The 22,728-nt window shown below is 59.9% G+C and overlaps 2 protein-coding genes across 4 annotated transcripts in view; both read right to left on the bottom strand.

Moving 5' to 3' along the window:
- The window catches only part of COL7A1 (collagen type VII alpha 1 chain), a 30,409-nt gene extending 21,294 nt beyond the window's left edge, over positions 1–9,115 (bottom strand). For all 3 annotated transcript variants that reach the window (XM_065933767.1, XM_065933766.1, XM_065933768.1), the window contains exons 1-26: positions 8,830–9,115; positions 8,179–8,359; positions 7,350–7,509; positions 7,170–7,263; positions 6,917–7,078; positions 6,581–6,744; positions 6,369–6,498; positions 6,150–6,266; positions 5,898–6,044; positions 5,694–5,810; positions 5,469–5,618; positions 5,247–5,369; positions 4,466–4,609; positions 4,248–4,373; positions 3,998–4,141; positions 3,305–3,424; positions 3,000–3,143; positions 2,517–2,642; positions 2,270–2,416; positions 1,932–2,054; positions 1,425–1,571; positions 1,067–1,201; positions 835–981; positions 617–753; positions 241–367; positions 9–155 (exon numbers count right to left, since the gene is read on the bottom strand). In XM_065933767.1, coding sequence (XP_065789839.1) covers positions 9–155; positions 241–367; positions 617–753; positions 835–981; positions 1,067–1,201; positions 1,425–1,571; positions 1,932–2,054; positions 2,270–2,416; positions 2,517–2,642; positions 3,000–3,143; positions 3,305–3,424; positions 3,998–4,141; positions 4,248–4,373; positions 4,466–4,609; positions 5,247–5,369; positions 5,469–5,618; positions 5,694–5,810; positions 5,898–6,044; positions 6,150–6,266; positions 6,369–6,498; positions 6,581–6,744; positions 6,917–7,078; positions 7,170–7,263; positions 7,350–7,509; positions 8,179–8,359; positions 8,830–8,914 — 3,544 coding nt within the window. In that variant the 5' untranslated portion in view covers positions 8,915–9,115. The remainder of the gene's footprint in view (positions 1–8; positions 156–240; positions 368–616; positions 754–834; positions 982–1,066; positions 1,202–1,424; positions 1,572–1,931; positions 2,055–2,269; positions 2,417–2,516; positions 2,643–2,999; positions 3,144–3,304; positions 3,425–3,997; positions 4,142–4,247; positions 4,374–4,465; positions 4,610–5,246; positions 5,370–5,468; positions 5,619–5,693; positions 5,811–5,897; positions 6,045–6,149; positions 6,267–6,368; positions 6,499–6,580; positions 6,745–6,916; positions 7,079–7,169; positions 7,264–7,349; positions 7,510–8,178; positions 8,360–8,829) is intronic.
- Positions 9,116–12,441: 3,326 nt separating this feature from the next.
- On the bottom strand, positions 12,442–20,811 carry UQCRC1 (ubiquinol-cytochrome c reductase core protein 1). Its single transcript, XM_065933765.1, has 13 exons — positions 20,671–20,811; positions 20,278–20,418; positions 18,707–18,793; positions 17,492–17,621; positions 17,113–17,311; positions 16,490–16,569; positions 14,682–14,797; positions 14,325–14,468; positions 14,033–14,193; positions 13,853–13,938; positions 13,462–13,550; positions 13,083–13,158; positions 12,442–12,640 (listed from the first exon to the last, which is right to left on the bottom strand). The coding sequence occupies exons 1-13, from the start codon at positions 20,737–20,739 to the stop codon at positions 12,576–12,578; spliced, it is 1,443 nt and encodes a 480-aa protein (XP_065789837.1). The 5' UTR covers positions 20,740–20,811; the 3' UTR covers positions 12,442–12,575.
- Positions 20,812–22,728: the final 1,917 nt, after the last annotated feature.

The following is a 22,728-nucleotide window of genomic DNA, read 5'->3' as shown; positions in this document are numbered from 1 at the left end:
CTCCTCACCAGCAGCTTGGGCCTCACGGATAGAGTTGAAGATGTCACCTCTCAAGGGCTCATCCACCAGGAGAACCATCACCCCTGGCACATGCCGGCGGCGTCCAGGGGCATCTGGTGCCAGCAGGTATCTGTGGGCTGTAAGCACGGCTGTGCCTGGGAGAAAGGACATGTCAGAACCCAGGGGCACCGAGCTCCCCAAGAGAGAGCCCCAAGAGTCCATGTCCACTGGAGTCCTTACCCAGGTTGTTCCCACTTGGGTCCATGTAGGGGATGTCACGTATCTTCTGCAGGATGACGCCAAGGTCATGGGAGCTGTTCAGCGACAACAGTGGGGAGGGCCGGTGACTGTAGGACAAGAGGCCGACCTAGGGCGGGTAGAACACAGAGCCTGGAGAGGATGACCCAGAGGAAGAGGGGACACAGAGCCTGGGGGAGACACAGCACCCAACGTGTCAGCGGCAATGGCAGGATATGGAGCCAGCCAGCTAGTGAGGCGATCTGGAGCCTGCAGAAGGGCTGCGAGAAAACCTGGACCGCTGGCAGGGCAGGAAAATGGTGTGGGGGCCAGAGGTGGGCAGAGACAGGCCGGAGTCTGGCTGCCTCTGGGGCCAAACCTGGACGGCCTGTGGCCCGAGAGGCCCGAGTGCAGACACCAGGTGCTCCAGGGCTCGCTTCACAGCCTCCGAGCGATGAGCATTGTCTTGAGTGGCATGCACCAGGAACACCACATCCATCAGGCCATGGGGACACGCTGCAGGCAAGGGGGCTGAGTTACCGAGGAACTCAGCCCCTCGAGCTACTCTTGTGGCCCCTCCTGCGATGCCCACCCTACCTGGGCTCTGTGTGATGGAGGCCTCAGGACCCCGTACACCGTCCCGGACAGGAGTTAGGGAGAAGAGGTAGGAGGTGCCCAGCTCTAGGCCTGTCACCCGCTGGGAACTTGAGGTCCCCGGAAGTGTCTGTGAGGCCCCAGGCAGTTCTGTGAAAGACAGAGCTCCATTAAACAGGACGCCTTCCATGGAGCCCCCACTGCCAACCTGCCCCAACCCAGGCCTCCCCTTCACCTTGGCCAGGGCCTCTGAGAGGCCGCCAGGATAGGATGTAGCTGGATACCCCAGACACTGGGGTCCAGGCCAGAGTCACTGAGTCGACTGACGTGTCCACCACACGCAGCTGAGTGCTTGGGACACGAGGTGACTCTGGAGGAGGAATCAAAGACCAGGGATCAGAGCCTGTGTCCTGAGAACCCAGAGAGATCTAAGGAGACCCTGGGGCAGATTCAGTGTAGTGAAGGAAGTGTCACCAGAAGATATGCTGGGATCACCCCAGGTTAAGAATGGTAGAGGGGGCTACAGGAGGAGTCACTCAGGGTCATGGGGTGCAGGAAGTCAGGGGAGGTCATCAGTAAAGGTAGGAGCACACCAGTGTATGCAGTCACTTCCGAGGGGGGCCCTTCTCCAGCTGTCCCCAAGACACTCAGCCATATGCGGTAGTGGGTCGCTGGCTCCAGCCCATCCAGGTCATAGCTGCTGACTTCCGGCCCCAGGACTCGGGACTGTTCCTGGCCACCTGGGACAGGCGTGAGAGTGGAGGTCGGGGGCATGTAGGAGGATGCTACAGGCTGGCATTAATGGGCACGTCCACCTCACTGACCCTCACCTACCTTACTGACCATGACCCTCGCCAGCCTCACTGACTGACTCTGCCAATGGGGTCTACCTCCTGACTGCGATCCTCATTCTCGCTGACTCTGCCTGAATGACCCTCCCTGATCCCACGCACCTAAGTGACTGATCCCAGGTACCTTCAGCAATCCCACAGACCCCACTGACAATCCATGCCCATTCTCACGGATTTCACGGGACCCCACTCCCAGCCCCTCCCCCCGGATCCCTAACCCCCCCAACCTCCACCGGGGGTACCTCTCACCCTCAGGTCGCCAACGCAGACGGAAGCCGCGTGCCCCAGGCACCGGCTGCCACTGCAGCCTCAGCGAGTGCTCCCCTCGCTGCACCACACGAAGTGTCTCCAGGGCTGGAGGAGCCTCAGGAGCTAGAGAAAAAAGCACGCCCATCAGGGAGGCCCCGCCCCTCCCCATCTGTGCCAATCCCAGGCCAACCCTGGAAGGCGCACCGCCCCCCCAAGACCCCGCCCCCACAGGTTCACGACGACCAATCCCTGGTCCCTTTTCCATTCCCGAGCACAAGCCCCGCCCCCAAGCCATGGAGGCAGCAGCCAAGGCCCGCCCCGGCCCGAGCTCTGCCTACGGGTGGTGACGACTATGGAGACAGGCGCGCCCTCGCGGTCCCCTACGAGTGCGGTCACTCTCACTGAATAACTGACTCCGCCTTCGAGGCCCCGTATTTCTGCGGAGTCCGTGTTTCCTGGGAGAATCTGCTGTCTTGTGGGGCCACCTGGCCAGGTGAGCATAGGGTAGCAGTCAGAGTTAGAGGCGGCGGGCCAGAGGGGGCAATCCCAGCCAGGAAGGGCAAGGGCAGGGGCAGGGAACCATACCCTCGCTCCGGCCCCAGGCCAGTCTGTAGGCTGTGGCTCCAGTGACCCCCACCCAGGTGACCCGCAGAACGTCACTGGAAGCATTAAGGATCTGCAGCTTCGACACGCTGCCCACGGGCCGAGGGTCTGGGGGCAGAGGCAGGGCAAGGGGTCACTGGAGAGCTGGCAGAGAAGAGGGTGGCAGAACAGGCACTGAGACCTTCCTCAAGGCAGGAAGGTCTGTCTGAAGCTCAGTGTGAGGTGAGTGTGGCAAGTCAGTGCAGGTAACTCCTGAGAGGGAGGAGATCAGTGCCTCGGAGTGGGCAGTGTGGGGCAGCCAGGAGGTCACTATGCATGGACTCCTAGTCAGAGTGGGGTAGGTCAGTGTGGGAAGAGAAGTCACGGGAGGATCAGTGAAGGAGCGGGCAGCTGGAGCAGCCAGGAATACACGGAGAACGGGCCAGTCAGTGACATGTGGTCAGCAGCCGGCCAGGGGCCACTTACCAGTTCTCACAACCGCAGAGGCAGGCGTCCCGTCCACACCAGCCACACGGGCCCACACACGCACGGTGTACTCAGTATCTGGCTCCAGTCCATCCAGCTCGGCCACCGTGGCCTCCCCAGAAACCAACTGGGATTTCTCTGGGCCTAGGAGTGAGGATGAAGGTATCTCTAGGACTGTCCTGACTCTGACCCCCGATGTCTCCCCTGGACCCCTTAAGAAACCCCCTGCTCCCGTTCCACCCAGACCTGCCCCCCACACACAACCTCCCAAACCTCTGGTCCTTTCCCAAATCCCTGGTCCCCACCTCGGCCTGAGCGCCAGGAGACCCTGTACCCTGCGGCACCAGGAACCCTGTTCCAGGTGATGGTGACAGATGAACTGCTGACTTGAGTCACACGGACCGATCTCACTGGGCCCAGGGGATCTGGAGGGGAGAGGCAATGGGGGAGTCTGATGGAAGAGGCAGCGGGGGGTCTGATGGGGGAGGTGTTGGGTATCTATCTACTACAGGGAAGCCATGGGAGTCTAACCGGAGGCAGGGATTTGACAGCAGAAGGGAGTGGGTGGGTCAGATGGGGAAGAAGGGGGTTCAGACAGAAGGGACAGTGGAATTCGGAGGCGGTAGGGGACAGGAATCTGCGAGACCAGAGCATCTGGCAGAGAAGGTAATAGGGTTCTGGTGGAGGTATTAGGAGTAGAAAGTGTACACGTCTAAGAGGAGGGTCAGGGCCGGCAGAAAACAGGCAATGGGGTCTGAGAGGTGAGGGGCAAGAAGAGTGGGGTGTTGGGGGAGAGGCAGAGGAATCTGAAGAAGGCAGGGACTTCGGGGGAGCCACAGGAGACTGAAGGGGAAAGCAGGGCCTCTGGGGGAGGAGGCAGTGGGGATCTAAAGCCGGAGACTGGAGTTCTGTGGAGAAGCAAGGGTCTGAGAGGGAAGCCATGGGGGTCTGACAGAGCACTGGAGAGAGAGCGCCAAGGGGCCGGGTCGGGCCCTGACCGGTTCGAGCCACGATGACCGCGGGAGGGCCCTCCTCTCTTCCTCGCAGTGCCGACACAGCCACCTGGTAGGAGGTCCCAGGCCTCAGCCCCACGATGTCGGTGGCGGTAGAGTCTGAGGGGACTGTCTGGCTGGACTCCAGACCTAGTGTCAGAGGGAAGTGCTGGCACATGGCTCCTGCCTGCCCTCGGGTCCCCCATAGCTGATCGTCCCCTGCCCTCAACAGCCCTCCCACACACCCCCCACTGACCATTGTCCGTCCTCCAGCTAATCCGAAATCCGCTGGCTCCGGGAACCGGTCCCCAGGCCACCCTCACTCGTGTTGCGTCCGACGCCACAACCCGCAGCCCTGGGATGGCCAGTGGGGTTTCTGGCTCTGGGAGTTAAAGGCAGAGGTCAGGGATCAAAACCAGGACCCCAGGGTGAATCAGGCAGCTGTCCCCCCTGGCCCTCACGTGCCGCGCTCACCCCGGCGGACAGTGAGGACGCTGGCAGCGCCCTCCCGGCTGCCTACTCGCGCTGACACCCGCACCGTGTAGCTGAGCCCAGCCCGGACGTCATCCAAGTCAAAGGCCGTCTGACTCCCAGGAAGCACCAGGCTCCGCTCAACCCCTACGAGAGAAGGTAGGACAGCAGGCAGGGGTCAGTGAGGGATGGGGGCGGGGGACAAAGGTGGTCAGTGATGGGCAGAGATACAGGACGAAAAGGGTCAGTGAGGGACGGCACGTGGGACAGAAAGGGGTGAGTCATAAGGGCAGGGGATAAAAGGAGTCACGAGGGACAGCGACACAGGAAAACGGGCCTGTGATAAATAGCGATAGTGATGGGAGTGAGCAGACAGGGACATAAGATGCAGGATGGCAGAAGTTGGTGGATGGCGATGTGAGCTGACAGGTCATTAAGAGTGATGTGGAGTCAATGCTGGACGGGGCATTGGAGGACCGTGGTCCCAGCTAAGCTTACAGAAGGGCAGGGGTTGAGCTCGTGGTGGTGGAGAAGGTGAAAGCCATGGTCAGGGATGTGGGGCGGGGAGTGGAGACAGATCCAGGCGCAGAGATAGTCTGGGACAGGGCAGGGGACAGAAAGGCCCCGTGACAGGTCTGGCTTCAGGGCCTTCTTGGGAGATGGATGGGCAAGGAGACAGGAGGCTGTAGAGACCCAGGAGAGAAAAGGGATGTGGTAAGGGTGCAGTCAGACCCCGAGGGCAGGAACTTCAGTGTCTGTACAGGTCTGGCGGCGTCTGCCTCACCCTGGGTGCTGCGTACGGTGATGCGATACTCGGTGGCGCTGGGAACTGGGGTCCAGGACACTCGCACGCGCTGCCCAGGCAGCTCGGTGGCCTGGAGGTCTGTGACGGGGCCCACGGGCAGCTCTGGACCAGTGAGAGATCACAGCGTCAGAGGCGGCCTGGGACATCCCCCTGGCCCCGTCCCTTCCCCGCCCACCTGACCAGGCCCACGGGGGCCCTCACCGGTGGGGACCACAGTTGCGGGGGTGGCCACCTCGCGGCCCTCTAGCAGCGTGTAGAGCGTGAGGCGGTACTCGGTGCCCGGCTGCAGCCCATCCAACTGGTAGCGGGTCACGTCAGAGGGCAGCAGCACCTTCTGTGGCACCTCTAAGCCTGCAGGAGGACGGGGTTAGGCCAGCCGAGGCCAGGCCTCTACCCCACCTGCCCACCCCGGCCTCCTGCACAGACCACTCTCACGCTGCCACTCCAGCCGGTAGCCACGGGCCTCAGGCACCAGATCCCAGGAGAGGAGGATGGACGTGGGGCCCAGGATGACAGGACGCAGGGTCTGCTCGACGGATGTGTCTGCCCGGGGCACGTGGGACATCAGTGGTCCTCTGTGCCCGGCCAAGCCTGCCCACCCAGCCTGAAGGAAGCACCTAGCCCTCTCACCAGTGCGGGCAGTCAGGGAGGTGGCTGGCCCCACGCTCCGGCCAAGCAGGGCGCTCACGGTCACCTCATAGTCGGTGCCAGGCTGCAGGTCCCGCAGCAACACTGACCCCTGCCCAGGGCCCAGCTCCTGCTGCTGCGTGGCCCCACCTGCCCGAGGGGCACAGAAGGGTCAGTGGGTCTTGCAGACTCAGGACCCCACCGTCCCGTCTGAGGCACAGGGACTCCCTCCCACCCACAGCACCTCTCACTCACCCCTGACGACCCGCCACGTCACCCGGTAGCCAGTGGCACCTGGCAGACCCCTCCAGGCCACCAGGAGGCTGTGGGCTGTGGTGTTCTGGATGGTCACTTCCGGCCCTTCCAGAGCAGCTAGGGGAAGGTCCCATCAGGGATTAGTGGCTCCAGAGTGGAGAAGGGTTACAGGGAGGGGTAGATGGGCGAGTGAGGTCAGAGGTTAGCAAAACTGCTCACTGGTCCTAGCAGTCCCGCTCACGGCCTCCCCGATGCTGTTGGCGTAGAGGGCGACCACCGTCACTTGGTACTCAGTCAGTGGCCGGAGACCCTGCAGCCGCACACTGGTCTCACCAGCTGGGACGCTCACCTGTGATGCCCAGGGTCAGAGGTCACTCCATCATGCCCGGCTAAGCCCCCAGCCCTCCACCTGCCACTGCCGACAACCTTACCTCCCGCCGCTCGCTCGGCAGTGGCTGTCCCAGCCCCGTCAGGGGGGCGTACTGGACCTTGTAGCCAGTCACGGGGCCGCTGGCCGCTGTCCACTGAACTCTCAAGGACTGACTGCCTGGCTCAGACAGCAGCAGGTCTCGTGGACCAGAGGTCGAGTCATCGGCTGGGGAAGGGGGCAGTCAGGCAACCAGGCAAGAGAATCAGCGGTCAGCACGAAGGGTGCAGGGTCAGCACCAGGGTCAAAGGTTAGGAGCACATGGGATGGAATTGGCACTGCCAAGTTGGGGTTTGGGTCGGGGTTCAGGTCAGGGCACCCAGGGTGAGCGGGAACTCACGGGGCAGGGTCACGGGCACACCACCAGCAGTGGTGCACACCCTCCGGGAAACCAGCGGCAGGAGCGTCCTCAAGATGCTGAAGTCGTTGACGAAAAAGAAGAAATCGCTGGTCGGCTGCGAGGCGATTCGCTTCAGCTCCTCGGGGTCTGCATTCTTGATGCCTGAGGTGACGCCCAGTCAGGGCTCAGCTGCCCACATGCCCTCTGACTTGCCCCTGCCCCAGCTGACCCGTCACCCCAGCCTGGTGCTCACCCACAGCGAACAGCTTGACGCCCTGCCCCTTCAACCTCTGGGCAGCTGTGTCCACCATGTCCTGGGACTTCCCATCTGTGATGAGGATACAGACCTGGGGCAGGGGGAGGGTCACGTCAGGACTGCCTCAGACCCTTCATGTGGGATCACCGTGGAAGGCAGGGTAGGGTGAGAGGTCACCTTGGGGACACCGGGTCGGACCAGCTGGGGCAGGAAGACACGGTCAGCCACGTGGAGAATCGCGGCCCCTGTGCGCGTGTTGCCCCCCTTGTAGCTGAGATCTCGGATGGCACGGATCACATCTCCTCCTGAGCCAAGTGCATCCAGGTCAAATTCTGTCCTGCAGGGAGGCAGGTGGCAGCAGGCTAGGGACAAGAACTTTTTCTGGCCTTGGCCTCTCAGAGGTCTCTAGGGTGAGGGTGGTGAGTTATCAGGCCCCCTTGAGGGTCCTCTCAGTTCTGTGCTTCTGTGATTCCCTCCATCTCTGAAGCTCCCAAGCTAACAAAGGCATTAGGTACCTCTCTGTGTCCTGCCTGTGGCTGGGCTTGAGCAGGCCTGGCCCCCGTGGGGCTCCCAGGCTCAGGGGCCGGGATGTCTGTTTAATTAAATAACGGTAGGAGGAAGGGCCCAGTTGTAGGGAGGTGGACCCTGGCCAGACAGGGAGGCCCTCTGCTGAGTGAGAGGCTGCCAGGCATCAGGAGGCTAGAACATGGGGAGTCCAGCAGACCCAGGCCATCTCAAGCCCCTGGTGCCTCCCTCCCAGGCTATCCATCTCCAGATCAGAAAACAGAGCCCTGACTTTGGCAGGACGCTGGTGGGGAGGGGGGTGGGTCTCAGGTGTCAGGGCTCCTGCTTCTTAAAAGGAGATCCCTGCTTCTTAAAAGGATGCCTTGGCGGGTGGAAGGAGGGGACCCTCTGGGTTCCCTAAAACCTGACCCAGGGGCTTGGAGCTCTCTGCTTCTGACTGGGGGAGGGGTCCTGGTGGGTCCAGTTGTGGGGGTCCACTGACCGTGGGTCGTCGCTGTACTGCACGGCGGCGAAGCGCACACCCTGAGCCCCCGCTGCCCCGGAGAAGGGCAGCACTAGCCCCTCAAGGAAACCCCGCACTTCGCGGAAGTTGCTTCGGCCGATGGACGAGGAGCCGTCAAGTAGGAATACGATGTCAGCGGCGTAGAGGCGCGTGCAGCTCACTGTGGCCGGCAAGAACCATCAGGGTTTCCTCCCGGAGCCCACCTACGCCCTCCCCTCACAGTGGTCCCCTGGGGCTGGGGAGGGGGTGGGGTGGGCCTCATCCACTATGCAAACCGGCCCAGGCTGGCTTGGGCCTGGGAGCGGTGGAGGGAGCAGAGGTGGAGCCTGGAGCGGACTCTCCCGCGGAGGATTGGTGGGGAGGCAGAGGCTCCGGTGCGGGCGTGAATCAGGGACTGAGGGTGGCCTCCGGGGACCAGCGCAGACTGTCATAGGGATAGGGGACCCGAGCACAACTGGATGCAGTTGGGGAGACGCAGCGTGGGTTGCGGAGGGTTTGGGGAGTCCAGGCGAGAGTTAGAAATGCGCGCGGAGTTGCAGCGTGTGGGAGGCGGGCTCTAGGATGAAGGCCGAGTGGAGCCGGGTGACAGGGTGCAGCGCCCTGGATGGGGTCCTTCCCTGCCGTACCCACCTCTCTCCCTGGCCTCGGCCCACACTCGGGGCGCCCCTGCCAGGATCCCGGCGCAGAGCGCAGCCACCAGGAGCCGCAGCCTCATCCTCGGTGAGGGAGATGGGCAGCCAGGACTCCCGCCTCTGTCCCTCGGCCTCGGCGGGTCTGAGCCCGGCGCTCTCCCACCCCCAGTCCCGGTCTTGCCTGCCGGTCCGAGGCTCCCGTCGCCAGACGCGCCGCAGTCCCGCCGCCACAGCAGAGAAAAGTCCCTGATCCCAAGGGGGCGGAGCGGCGGGCGGGGACCCAGGCGGCCCGCCCCCACCCATCGTCCCAGAGGTCGCCGCCCCTGCTACCCCTCCCCGCGACAGACGATCAGGCTCCATTTAAGTGTAAAGCCCCCCACCGCTGGTGGCTTCTGGGATTCCCCTGGGAGGTTCTCTACCAGAGAGAGGTTGAGGGAGACCCCGCCACCCCGTGTAGGGTCAGGGATCTTGACTGTTTTACGTCAAACAGCCCAGAAGTGACTGCTGGAGACCAGACTCCAGAGAGGTTCTTGGGGACCAAAGACGCAGCAGGATGTTGGGGTGGGGTGGGGTGGGGTGGGGGGAGCTGCAGCTGGAGATGACTCACCACCCCCCCACAGGAGCACCCAGACAGCCCTCGAGGCATGAGTCCCGCCGGCCTCTTCTGTGATTCAGCCATCCCTGTCTGGTGGGTCTCCTGTTCCCACCCTGATCCCCGCAACAGCAAACGAGGGACTCAGGCTGGTCTTCGTCGTGTCCACCACTGGACACGTCACGTCCGCCCCCCCGTGGAGGGGGAAGCCAGGAGAGAATGTGTGTTGTGCTTGTGCATACGTGTCCATCCCAGTGTCCTGCATCCGCATCGCCGGCTATGCCCAGGCAGATGCCATCCAGTTGTGCGGCAGGGAGGGGCTATCCAAGTGTGGAGGGTGGACCACCCACAGTGACAGCTCCTCTCTCAGGAATCCACCCCCTCCTGCCTCCACCCCCACTGGTGGGCCTGACCTGCTCCAGCCAGGCCCCCTACCACACATTCTGAGACTCCCATCCACCCATCACCTCCACCAGGTCTAGAGGTCATCTTGGGTCTCCCCCCTTTCTTGCTCCACCTGTAGTGTCCACCTTCATGACTACCTTCACCCCGCTCCTCTCCCCTTAACCAGGCTGACTTCCCATCTGTCTCCTGCAGGTTCTGTGATCATGGACAGTCCCCCGACACACCCGCAGGCCAGAGACCCTCTTTGCATATGCATTTGTGTTCATTATAGGGGGTGATGCCGAGGCAGAGAGCCACTCTCAGAAGCAGGCCCTGTTATTTTTTTCTGCTACTCCTGAATGATTCTGGGAAGCCTGGAGACTATGTCTATACTCACCCCTGCCATTCCACCCCTTCCAACCTCTCCTGGGGCTCCATAGGCTAATTGGGGAAGAGACAGGGACGGCACATCTATTGAACTTGTCTGCTTTGACCTCCTCTAGGGCTTGAGGTCTCTGGTGTGGCCAGAGCTGGGCATGGTGACAACCATCCACACTACCGGTGTTCCTGTTGTCCCTGGAGCTACAGGGACAGCCCCAAATTATCATGGGTACAGCACTGTGATCCATACGGCCCAGAACCTTTCCCCAAGATGGAAGTCTTCCCAGCCACATCCAAGGATCACCGTCTTCCGTCCTATAGGTGAGGGCTGCAGAGAACGAGACACGCTCTCATTACAGAGGCAGCCCCACCTCAAGACCGTTACCCCTTCTTGCACAGAAGGGTGGCTGTGTAGGGCAGAGCTGGTACATAGTGAAGACACACACACGTTTGGGTCTAGCCTTTAGGGGAGACTGGAGGAACAGTTGAATGGGTGTTCATCCCATCAGAACCATGAGTGACTCCCCAAAAGGAAGGGCAGCTTGCTGTGAGGGGGTCACTCAAAGGTTGGGAGGAGAGGTTGTTGGAGCTAGGTTGAGCTAGGTTGAGGACGCATGCCTGTCTGGTGCTCCCTGGAGGCTCACAAGCAGGGGTGTGGCCCTGTGAGGCCCCTGGCTCCAGCCTCCTGGCAGGCACACAGCCTAGGGCCCAGCCCCAGAAACCAGCTCCCTCCATCTGGGCAGTGGGACCTTAGAGGTCTTTTTCTCCCTCCTACACTCCCCTGGACATTTCCTTCTCTACTTCAGTCTCTGCACCACATGTCTCCAGTAACTGGGGCCTCTTTTGCAGGGGTTCCACCCCACATACCCCACTGTCTTAAGACACCTCCAAATTTCTCAGAGCCACAGCCAAAGCTGGGCAGGTCATCCTCCTCCAACCCACCCCCCTCTGTGGTACCCCAGCCGTGCTGGGGATGCTGTCCAGCCTGTGCCCCTCGAAGCCCACGCCCGCTCTTACTAGAGCTGCCACAGTGCTGGCTCACCAGGACCACACCGAAATGCTCCTGAGTCCCCAGGCTGTCTGCTGACTAAGTCACTCCTCTTCCCAGTAACCCTCAATACATCTCCCTCAGTACGCCTCCGAAGGAGAGATCAAACCCCCTGGCTAGGTCTGCAAGGCCCGTTAGGACCACGTCACCCCAAGGGGCTGGACTGTTGTGTCCAGTGCTCCTGTGGCCTTGGAGGGCCAGGCCTGGGCTTAGCAAACGGAGGCCCATCCCCCTAGAGCTCAAACGTGGGATGGCAGGCACCCAAGGCAACAAACAGGGTAATGGAGAGGAATACTGGGGTGGGAGTGAACTGCGGGTGGTTTGGACATTTCTGAACAAACTTCGTCCCCAGGACCCTGTCCACAACTGCCAGCACCACCTCCCTCAGGCAAATCGGGCCCCACACGTCCATGCACCCACAGTGGGCTCCCAGGAACCCTGACTGGAAGCGGGGGGGGGGGGGGGGGGCACAGGAGGAGGACCTACCTGCCCTCCTGCCTTGGGGACTGGAGCCCAAAGGTGGCAAGGGGACTAGACAGCTGTGAGCTCCAGCAGGTCCTCAGGTGGGGAGGGGACTGCCGGGCCAGCAGCTCAGGACTTGCCTGGGACAGAGCCCGTCGAGGGAGGGGGCTCATGCCCCAGAGCTCAGGGATATTCTTGGAGCCTGAGTCAGCAGCAAATCGAGGCAAAGGATTCTTGCCTTGCCTGTCCAGGCAGCAGTGAGAAGCCAAATGGGAACACTATGCCCCGGGCTATCCTCCTCCCAGAATCCAGAGTAAACACGCGAAGGCGGCTTCCTCGAGGACATTTCTTGGCCTCTCCTGGTCTGGGGAGGGGGGGAACCAAGGTCCCTCAGAGGGCGACCCACAGGACCCACAGCAAGGGGCTTCCCACTTGAATCCCCAGGCTGGGAGCCCTAGCAGGGTAAAGGCTGGGTCTGCAGTTCCCACAGCCCCCCACACCCCTCTCCTGGGACAGACTGGCGAGGAGCATCCCCCATGTGGCTAACTGCAAACAGCTGGCGGCAGCTCCCCGCAGGCATCAAAGGCTTCCGGCCTCCGTGCTACAGCCCCCACGCTCGCCCCTGACTTGAGGACACATCAGCCTGTGGGAAGGCAGAGCATCCAGGACACGCAGAACCGGGGAGAAGTCACCGCTCCCCCACCCACAGCCCGGTGGACTCCACGCCAATGACGAGAGAGGGATGACGCAGTTCTCAACGCAGGACTTTATTGGTTGGCGGGTCAGCAGCAGCACAGGTCTGAAGGACTGAGGTGATGTTTGTGGTGGGGGGACCTCGAACCCTGGCCCCGCCCTCTCGCCTGCACAGGATTCCTGCCTAGAAGCGCAGCCAGAACATGCCGCTACGGATCCGGTTATAATCTGGAAGCTGTTCAATGGGGCCTGTGGGGAGAGGGTGGGGCGTCAGGGTGGGGTACCTGGGTGGTACAGGGACACCTGGCCCCACGCCGCGCCCCATTCAGAGCTGCCCACAGCAGCACCAGGCAGGCTTTAGTGGAAAGAGGGTAGAGAACATTCCTCCAGGGGGTGCTGAGCCTGCCCCTTCACGCTCTGGCCTCTGGAGCCCCACCCACACGCGGAGGTGTCCGTTACCTGGCGGGTGTGGGGGACTGATGGAGGCACCTTGGCAGGCAGGCAGGGAGCTGCCGGGACAGGTTTTCTGAGCAAGAACTCCCTGGCAGCCAGGCTGTTGGGCAGAGCCTCTTGGGGGCCCCAACCTGCAGCTCCCAGTGAGAGTTGGGGGGAGGGGGAAGCAGAGGCAGAGGGGAGGCCCAGACAACGGCCTGAGGCGGCACCCTGAGAGTGGACCTTCCAGGCCACTCACCGAATCCAGCCACTGCCGGGCACTGGTCGTAGAAGTACTTGGAGCAGACCTCACGCAGCAGCCTGGCGTCCACCTCCTGCAGGACGACGCGGAGGGCACCCTGAGTGGCACGGCCCCTGGGGACCTTCCACACGTCCGAGGCGCTGACCCCGCTCCCAGAGGGGAACGGCAGCAGGGCTCTCCCGGCTACAGGCTTCCACGGGCCCCAGGCACCGCCACAGCCACCCACGCCCCTGCCCTGCCCCCACTCACACCACCGAGGCAGACGACGCTGCGAGGACACCGGGGTGCCCACAGGAGCAGTCTGCCTCAACCCCCCACCCTCTGCGAGGCGGCCAGCTCAAGACTCCCGAAGCCTTCTCTCCCAGGGGCCTGTTACCGCAATCCGGCTTTCCCACTCGGCCAGGGGGATGCGGCGGCCGTACGTCAGGAGACTGCGACCGATGTCCTCACACACGGGAGTGGTGCCTGCAAGGGTGAGGGAAGCTCACAGGTCCACACCGAACCGCCAGGGATCTGCACTGACCTGGCCCTCGGCCTGATCCTAGACCACAGTCCTCACCTGTACAACCTGCCCCTGTATCCGTGGGCTTCTCGGGCCCGCCCACAAGGGGTCCCTGAAACCCCAGGCTCCTGGGGAAGGGGTAGCAGTGGGACACGACATGACCGTCAACGTCCTCCTTGCCGGCCTCGGGCAGGAGCACTGGTCGTGCTGGGACTGTCACCGCCCGTGCCCACCCCGCCCCTCGCCGCAGGGCTGCAGGACTCACCATCCAGATGAGACACCAGAGCATTTCGCAGGAGGTTTTTGCCCCGGACCACCTCACTCTCTGTGGCGCTGGTGCACAAGCGCATCCTAGGGCAGGGGTGGGGCGGGGGTCACCCTGAGAGACGCTGTGGTCCCCGAGCCTCCCGCCCGCCAGGGCCAGCGGCAGCAGGCCGCCACTCACCACTGGCCCTGCAGGACAAACATCATGTCGTCGATGCTCATGTGGTCGCAGACGAAGTGCGCGCCCAGCAGCCCGGTGTCTGCGTAGCAGATGTTGAAGGTCTGGAAACTCTGGCACAGCTTGCTGGTCGCAGCGACGGAAGCCAGTGGGCTGGACAGGTGCTGCCAGGGACCAGGGTGGTCAGCACCCACCCTCCTGTCTGCCGCCCGCCCCCTGAACCCCGCAGGCTGAGCGCCTGCCGCCCAGCTGCGCCTCCTCCCTGAAGACGAGGTCCCCTCCCACGCCCACTCACCGGGCCGCCACCGTAGGTGCAGTCGTAGTGGCCGATGATGGCGTTGGCCACCTGCAGGGCCACGTTGTCCGGGTTGGCCCAGCCAGGCCCCTCCACTGCGATGGCCACGTGGGCCAGAGGCAGGCCGTCCTCACGGTGGCGGATCTGAGATGGGACGTGGCAAAGCTGAGGGACAGCCAGACCTCCCCGGCGACAGCAAAGGCGCCAAGTGTGGGTGGCAGCACGTGCACACGAGTGTGACCATGTGTGCCTGAGAGGCAGCAGCCACGGGACCCCAGCCCAACTCCCGAGGCGCCTCCGGAGTCATGAAAGAGCCAGGCACGCAGAAGCACCAGCCCCGCCCACCCAGCAGCCCACCTCGCTGCCAGTGAAGCGGCATGGAGTAAGAGTGGGCACAGCGTCCTCGTCGTAAGTCCCGGAGAGGCCGCTGAAGTGCTTCTGGGCGAGGTCAAGCAGCTGCCGGTGCTCCACCCCTGCCGAAACAGACAACGTGGTTACCGGTCAGCCGGGACCCGAGACGCAGGGTAGGGGAAGTCACACAGAGGCGGAGGACCCCATGTCCTGCCTCGATGGGAGACCCCCCCAAGACAGGACGTCAGGACACGGTGAGGGAAGAGGGCCCTCCACAGACTCACTCTCGGTCAGCGGCAGGCGGGGCAGGCCCCCAGGGCCCAGCAGCTCCCACCGCCCTGGCCACAAGGACACAGCGCAGGCCGGGCTGAAGGACGGGCCCTCACGTGACGCACTCAGCACCACAGACAAGGTGCCCCCTGGGCCTAAGGCCGCCCGTCCCGCCTCGCCCCTCCAGCCCTTCCTCCAGCACGTTCCGCAGGGCTGGCAGGTGAGCAGGCACAGAAGCGCCATGCAGAGCTGTGACTAGCTCTGGGGTTCCGTGCCAGGGACATGGAGCGGTAATGTCACAAACTCACGTCTCACGCCCCTGCCAGGCCTCCCCTCCACCAAAGGCTTCCGCTGCCCCAGCCCCTCGACCAGCGGTACCGTGGTAGGAAGCAGCGCCCCCAGGTACAGGCCGCCAGGTGCCTCTGCCTTTCATTCCTTCCTTCCTTGAGCTCAGATCCGGCTGGACTCAAGCACGTCTGATGTGTCAGGAGCTCAAGCTCTCTCAGTTCACTGGCCCCAAGGTCACCAGCCAAGCTCCTCCTATCCGTCTTTCCCGTCCAGTCAGCTGCCATAAGTTGGGGTGGCACCCCTGACCCGTTCCTGTCCCCTCCTGGCTCAGGCGTCCGTCAGGCTTCCATCTATAAACCCATCTCGAGTTCATCCACTTCTCCCCCTTCCTCCTGCCGCCCCCACCAGGCACCTGCCACAAGCCCCGCCTGCATCCGCCTGCTTCCACTCTGGCCCTGACATGGCAGCAGTTGCTGCTACTTAGTCGCTAAGTCGTGTCCGCCTCTGCGACCCCACGGCCTGGAGCCCACCAGGCTTCTCTGTCCAGGGGGTTTTGCAGGCAAGAATACTGCGGTGGGTTGCCATTTCCTTCTCCAGGGGATCTTCTTGACCCAAGGATCAAACCCGCGTCTCGGGCATCAGCAGGTGGACTCATTACAGCGGGGCCACCAGGGAGGCCCCACGGCAGCAGAGCGAGCCTCCGATCAGAGCAGCGCGTGACACCGCCCTGCCCCTCCACGCAGACCCCCGCTCCCCCATAATGAAATCCCACCACTCTCCAGCCCTCGGTTCAAATGACAAGTGCTTCAAAAGCACCTCCCTAAGCTCTGAGCACCCCACAAAAATCCCCCGACCACTCTGTGCCTTCCTTTCAGGGCACTTTCTATCATCCGATGTCTGGTTTCCCACCGACAAGGCCAAGAGGAACAGCCTGAAGGCCTGAATCTCCCACCAGCCTCAACCTGGGTCTCCAAGGACCAGGTAGGCTCACAAAGTCCCGAGGCCTAGGAGAGGCCAGCAGCCCAAGTGAGGCATGTACAAAACATGAGCAGCAGCCCCAGGCGGCACAGCAGAACCCCACCTCAGCACAGAACAGAGGTCACTTCCCTCAAGGACAGGACAGGGCGGGAACAGGGTCCGCAGGAATGGAGGACCCCCCCAGTCAGAACCAGGAGACCTGGCCCTCGTAATCAAGGCCACAGCCCAGCACAGCCCACCGCCCATTACCACAGGGCTCCCATCAGCCCACTGCTCACCTCCAGCTGCTGCTAACACCATTCGGGGGGCCTTGTAATGCCGGCTGAGGTACTCGGTCAGGTCTGCCCGCGACAGCTTCCTGCAAGACACACCACCAAGGGGTCAACACTGCCCCCAAACCACAGTGATGTGGGTCACACAAAATGGGGCTGAGGAGACAGACAAGGAGACTCGGCTTCACTGGGTCCTTGCCCCATCTCTGGCACTTGCCACTAGGGCCAAGAGTGCAGCCCTCACTGGGTCCCGTCACATCCAACTTCAGGACCGGCTCGGAGTCCCCTCCAAGGAGGGTGTGGGCTGATATGGTGGGGGCTTGAGGGGCAGCGGCAGGGCTCCTCCTACCAAAGGACAAGAAGCCATGTGGAGGGACCCCCAGAGCACCCTCCCTCAGGCTGGTAGGACATACACATGGAAACAAAGCCTGCAATTTGAGTGGGGACCACACAAACATTCAAAAAGATTCCCGGGGAACATGTGGCAACACAGAAAATGTCTCCAGTTGTGTGAATTAGGAAAATAAACAGCACAGGCACTTGGTCAACTAGATACAAACTCCTGCGGATATGGCCTTCCCAGGCCCTAATAAGGGGACGACCTGCCCCCTGGACTGGCCAGCTCGCACCTGACATTCTCACTGGGCCCCTCCACGGACTGGCCTAGAGGTGTGCCCTGGAAGGCCGTGGCGTGCAGGTAGTTGAAGACCACATCCCGCATGGACGTGTCATTCTCCTGCAGCTCCTGCAGGATCACATCCCGTTCCTTCTCAATCTGGGAGTCTTCGAGGCTGCAGTTCTGCACGATGTCGGCCAGGAGCTCTACAGCTGGATGCAAGCAGGACAGGTGTGGAGACCACAGCACAAAACCCCCGGGCCTGACACCCTTGGTGTCAAGGCCCTACTCTAAGGGTCACCCCATTCTTCAGTCAGACCAGGGGCTCCCGAGTGCCTGTCCTCTGCACCCCTGGAGTCCTACCCCGTGCCAGCCCCACCCTCCAGGCTTACCTTTGGGCAGGTCCTTCGACAACGCCTTAATGTAGTAAGCCGTGTGTTCCCGGGTGCTGTAGGCATTAAGATGGGCCCCCATGCTCTCCACCTCCTTCTCCAAGGCATTGCCAGGCCGATTCTTTGTTCCCTGGAACCAGACAGGAGCCGCATGGGAGCCCAAGATCCCCCATCCTCATAGGCTGAAATCCCAGCAGGACCCCTGGTCCACAGGTAGCTCCCTCAGCAAAGACTCTGGGGTTGTAGGGCCCAGAGTCTGTGCTCACCAAGTGCTCAGCAGGCCTTAAGCTGACCAAGGCCACAGCATCGTGGACCGGCAGAATGGAGACATCCAGGGGCCAGGGAAGGGCATGCCCAAAGCAAGTGTCACCTGAAATCCAGCGCCCCCACACCAAGACGGGGGACAGCTCGGGGGGAGCGCATGTGACCGCAGAGTGCGCATACCAGCCTGACCTTACCAGCACTCGCTTACCAACAGTCATGGTCAGGTGAACACACACCTGTACTCAGGTGATGCTACTCCCCACTCTCCTTCACACCATTTATGACTCATGTATGTGCCAGTGGCCTCTGTGGGATTCGGCCTTAGTCCTGCGTGTGTGTGTGCGTGTGTGTGTTGTGTGAGTGAGTACCGCTGTGCAATGACACACACCTGCACGCTGAGACTGACACGCACTTCTGTGATGCTGGAGCTGGCTAGCTGCCCATTCCTGCTCCACGGCCTCACCAACCCTGTATCTTCTCTATTTTTTTCATTCACTTAGAAACTCATTGTCTACTCCATGCAAACACAGGGTGGCTAAGGGCTTGTTCTCATCCTCATGAAAGCTCCTGCTCGATTCTACAAACCAGAGATGCACAGCATTTTACAAAAACTAAGTTGTTGGACTTCTTACAATGCACGTGTACATCCACAATTCTACGTCCATGCAGGCAAACAACGCAGGCCTGGCTTCTGGGGAAGAGCAGGGCTCCCTTGCTCCTCGGGGTTTTTCTGGCTCTGGGGGCCTTGTGCAGGGGTTTACCAGGTAGGCACTCCCTTAGGAGAGGCCTGGCCCACATGGCGTCTCCCAGGAAAGCCAGACAGAGATCGCTTCCCTCTGCCACCTTGCTGAAAGTCCTAAGTGAGGAGGCTAACTTTTCTGACCCGCATCCTCAGGACGGACAGCAGGAAGCCCTCAGCACAGGGGAGATGCAGGACTTTAGCAGCCTTACCTTGAAAGCCAGATGCTCCACAAAGTAGCCTGCCCCATTGTTCTTCTCGGTCTCGTAGCGGCTGCCGGCATCAATCCATACCCCAACCTGGACAAGAAATCACCAACAAAGGTAACAAACAAACAAACCCCAGCCCGCACTCACACCCCACCCTGCGGGACCCAGAACAAGCCCCACACAGGGGCTGACGGTTCCAGGTGGGGGAAGATGTTCTCGGCAGGACCCCTGAGATTGGACGCTTGGGCACCAGCTGATTGACTAGTCACACTGCATCACCTCTACTCCCTGCTCTAATTTCCGACTGGTGAGGAGACTCCCAGGGAAGCTTCTAACTGCATATCCACCTGTCCCATCACTGCAAGAAATTCTTAAATTCAGTCTCACTTTCCAGTTGATTCTTTGCTTCCTCCTGGCAAACTAATCACTTGCAAACAACTCTTTTTCTGCTTCCTAAAAATTACACCCTGTCTTTCTGTTCTGCAGTTGTGTTCTTTCGCCATTAAAGGAGGAGGTTCATTCATACTTAAAAAATCTGTTTAATCGGACCTAGACACCTAACACTGCCAACACACCCTGGCACCCAATGAGAGATTCTTACAGTTTTACTTATTTATTTTTGATTCTTATAGTTTTAATAGCCTCCTTGTGTGCTGTGAAATGTACATCACACTACTCACCCCCATGGTAACACGGATCTAATCTTTTCTTTTACTATTTGTATCACAGCTGATTTAAAATACTCACATCTACTTTACTAAGAGATGTTCCTGTATGTGCTATATACCATAAATTCTCACATGAACATCATCTACTATCCATCTAACATCTTCAACAGATGCATTTTGTAATCCACAGTATTCCTTGATTACAACTGGCAGCATTCTTTCTCTGGCACTCGAGCACAGCGGTGCTCCTTATGATCAAGGGCATCTTCTGTTTCGTTTTTGCTCTCAGTCGCTAAGTCGCGTCCGACTCTTTGTGACCCCAGGCTCCTCTGCCCATGGGATTTCCCAGGCCAAGAATACCACAGTGGATTGCCGTTTCCTTCTCCAAGGGATCTTCCCGACCCAGGGATCGAACCCATTTCTCTTGTGTCTCCTGCATCAGCAGGTGGGTTCTTTTGCCACTGAGCCCAGGGAAGCATTGGGCATCTCAGTGTCCATGAAATACAGCATTCTTGACTAAGTTTTTTTAACAGGCTGTGTGTCAGCTTATACAGGTGTCATGCATTAAGAAAGCTGCCCATCACCCTTTGCGGTCACCTAAGTCTCTGAATCCCATTTTCCTCATTGAAGGATGACTTCTCTTACATGGGTTGCTAAAGAAAAAGCTGAAAAGGGGATTGGCCTCCTGACTGGCAGGCATCACATGCTAAATGAGTGTTGGTTCAGTGAGAACTGCCTCCATGAAGTCAAGGCATGGTTAGAATCGCGACTGGAGTAGGAGGGTCAATCCTCAAGGTGGCTGAGGAGAGTCTGACCCAAACCATAGAGCCCAAGGTCACACCCCGAGGTGGGAAAAGAGATCGTGCCCAATATGGAGGCGCCCTCCCGACAGCGGACCCCGCTCACCGTGCAGGTAGGCTGGGAAGACTGCTCCGAGGCCACTCGCAGCCCGTTGTCCAGCTGGCTGACCTGCGTCTCTGGCAGGCTCTGGAGGGCCTGGGCGTAGGTGGCGGTGCCCCTCAAGTCAGGCGACCTCAGAAGGGCCGGCTGTTGGAAAGGGGCAACCGGGACTGAGGACTAGAATAGGGGGTCGCTCCTCAGCTTGCAGGCCTGCAGTGTGGGATCCACGTCCCCGCCCTCAGGCTGTCCGCGAGACTCCCATTCGCGCCCTCGGCCGTGACCTTCCCACGGCCCTTGACCCCGCGACCTCCCCATTCTCCACGGGCACTAACAGCCCGCTCCCGGCCCGCGTTCCGAAGCCCCGCTCCCCACAGCTCTGCGCTCTCGTTGCCACCTCACCGAGCGGCGGGTGCGCAGCAGCACTCGCGTCCCGGCGCTAGCTGCCCGGCAAACCGCGGAAGCCGCCATCTTCTAAGCTCCAGTGGACGCTGGGCCGCGCCACGCATGCGTAGAGGCGCGAGGCGCAGGCGCAGTACTAGGGTCTTGGCGCTCGGCCGCCCCCTGGCGGAGGAGACCGGAAATATCCATTTACTCCCTGCAGGTCGCCACTTCGTGCCTTCGCGTCCCTGGGTACCAGCGCGCCTCAGTGCTTCTGGCTAGTCATCGTCCTGTTCAGGTCTGTTCTGGATCCAGTTCATCTTCCCCCTCCACTCGTGGGAGAGTGTCCGACGTTTCACACGAACCGTGGGCGCCTCGACTGCGCTGAGTGCTCGGAGTGGCCGAGCCGGCCGCGAGCGCAACCACAGCATGTTTGCGAATCGCAACCCCAGAGCTAAAAAGCACCAAGCTGGAACCTAGGACTACTGCGCGGCTGTTGAAAAGTCACGGTTTTCTTTTTAAAGGAACGGAGTAAATTCAGACGGTTGACATGGAAAGAATTTAGCAATATGCTGCTAAGAAAAAAGGAACAACTTTAGAGACTAATTTGTTTTTTTTGTTGTTGTTTTATTTTTTAATTTTTTTTTTATTAGTTGGAGGCTAATTACTTCACATAGAGACTAATTTGTGAAAAAGATTCCTTGTTTGGAAAACAAAACACCCATCAAGAGGACTTGCATAGGCAACAGAGAATTCCTAGGAACTCACTGTAAAGTCTCAGTCAGATGACTTACAGAAAATAAATTCAGGGGAAGGGGAAAGAGGCTACCATTTTCACACTTCTGTTTTATTTTAATACATGATTTTAAATTTTTAGGGAATTCTCTGACAGTCCACTGGCTAGGACTCTGCAGTTTCACTGTGGTGGCTGGGATTCAATCCCTGGTTGGGTAACTAAGATCCTATAAATCGCTGTGCGGGGCCAGAAATTTTAAAAAAAAGTAAAATAAGACTTTTATTAAAAGTATTTGTTGCTTTTGAAGTAATGGCATATTCCTGAACTGAACTTCCTTTTACAGGTATATGATTTTTTGTGACCTTTCAAAATATCACTCCATGAAAAGAGAACTTTCTTTTATGAAAATGAAACAGAAGGGGCTTCCCTGGTGACTCAGCGGTAAAGAATCCACCTGCCAGTGCAGAAGACACCGGTTTGAGACCTCATCTGGGAAGACCCCACGTGCCAAAGAGCAGCTAAGCCCATGCACCACAACTATTGAGCCTGTGCTCTAGAGCCCTTTGTGCCACAGCTATTGAAGCCCCCACACCCTAGAGCCCCTGCTCTGCACGAGAGCGCATCACCACAGTGAGAAGCCTGAGCACCGTGAGGAGGAGCAGCCCTGGCTCACTGCAGCTAGAGAAAGTCCATACAGCAACAAAGACACAACACAGCCAGAAATAAACAAAGTTATGTTAAATATCAAAGAGAAGATGCTTAAGTGTGCATGGATTAATATCTTGTGAACTAAAATGATATTATCATCTAGACATGAAAAATAAAGTGAAATAGAGTCTCCTAGTTTTTAGTACAGTCTTTTTGTTTTTAGTTACTGGTGTTTAGAACCATTTTGACTGGGCTTCCCCGGTGGTCTAGTGGTTAAGAATCCGATCAGTCCTTGGACGGACTGATGCTGAAGCTGAAACTCCAATACTTTGGCCACCTCATGCGAAGAGTTGACTCATTGGAAAAGACTCTGATGCTGGGAGGGATTGGGGGCAGGAGGAGAAGGGGACGACAGAGGATGAGATGGCTGGATGGCATTACCGACTCGATGGGCATGAGTTTGAGTAAACTCTGGGAGTTGGTGATGGACAGGGAGGCCTGGCGTGCTGCAATTCATGGGGTCGCAAAGAGTCAGACACGACTGAGCAACTGAACTGAACTGAACTGAAAACCATTTTATATTTACAGAAAATCTGAGCAGAAAGTACAGGATTTCCCATATATACCTGCCCACATACAGCCATGCACAGTTGGCCTTATTAACATCTTACCTTATTCTGATAACTTTGTTACAA

This window comes from Muntiacus reevesi, chromosome 4, assembly GCF_963930625.1.
Source record: "Muntiacus reevesi chromosome 4, mMunRee1.1, whole genome shotgun sequence".
NCBI lineage: Eukaryota > Metazoa > Chordata > Mammalia > Artiodactyla > Cervidae > Muntiacus > Muntiacus reevesi.
Note: the sequence above shows the minus strand (reverse complement) of the source record. Positions and strands in the feature narration are given on the sequence as shown.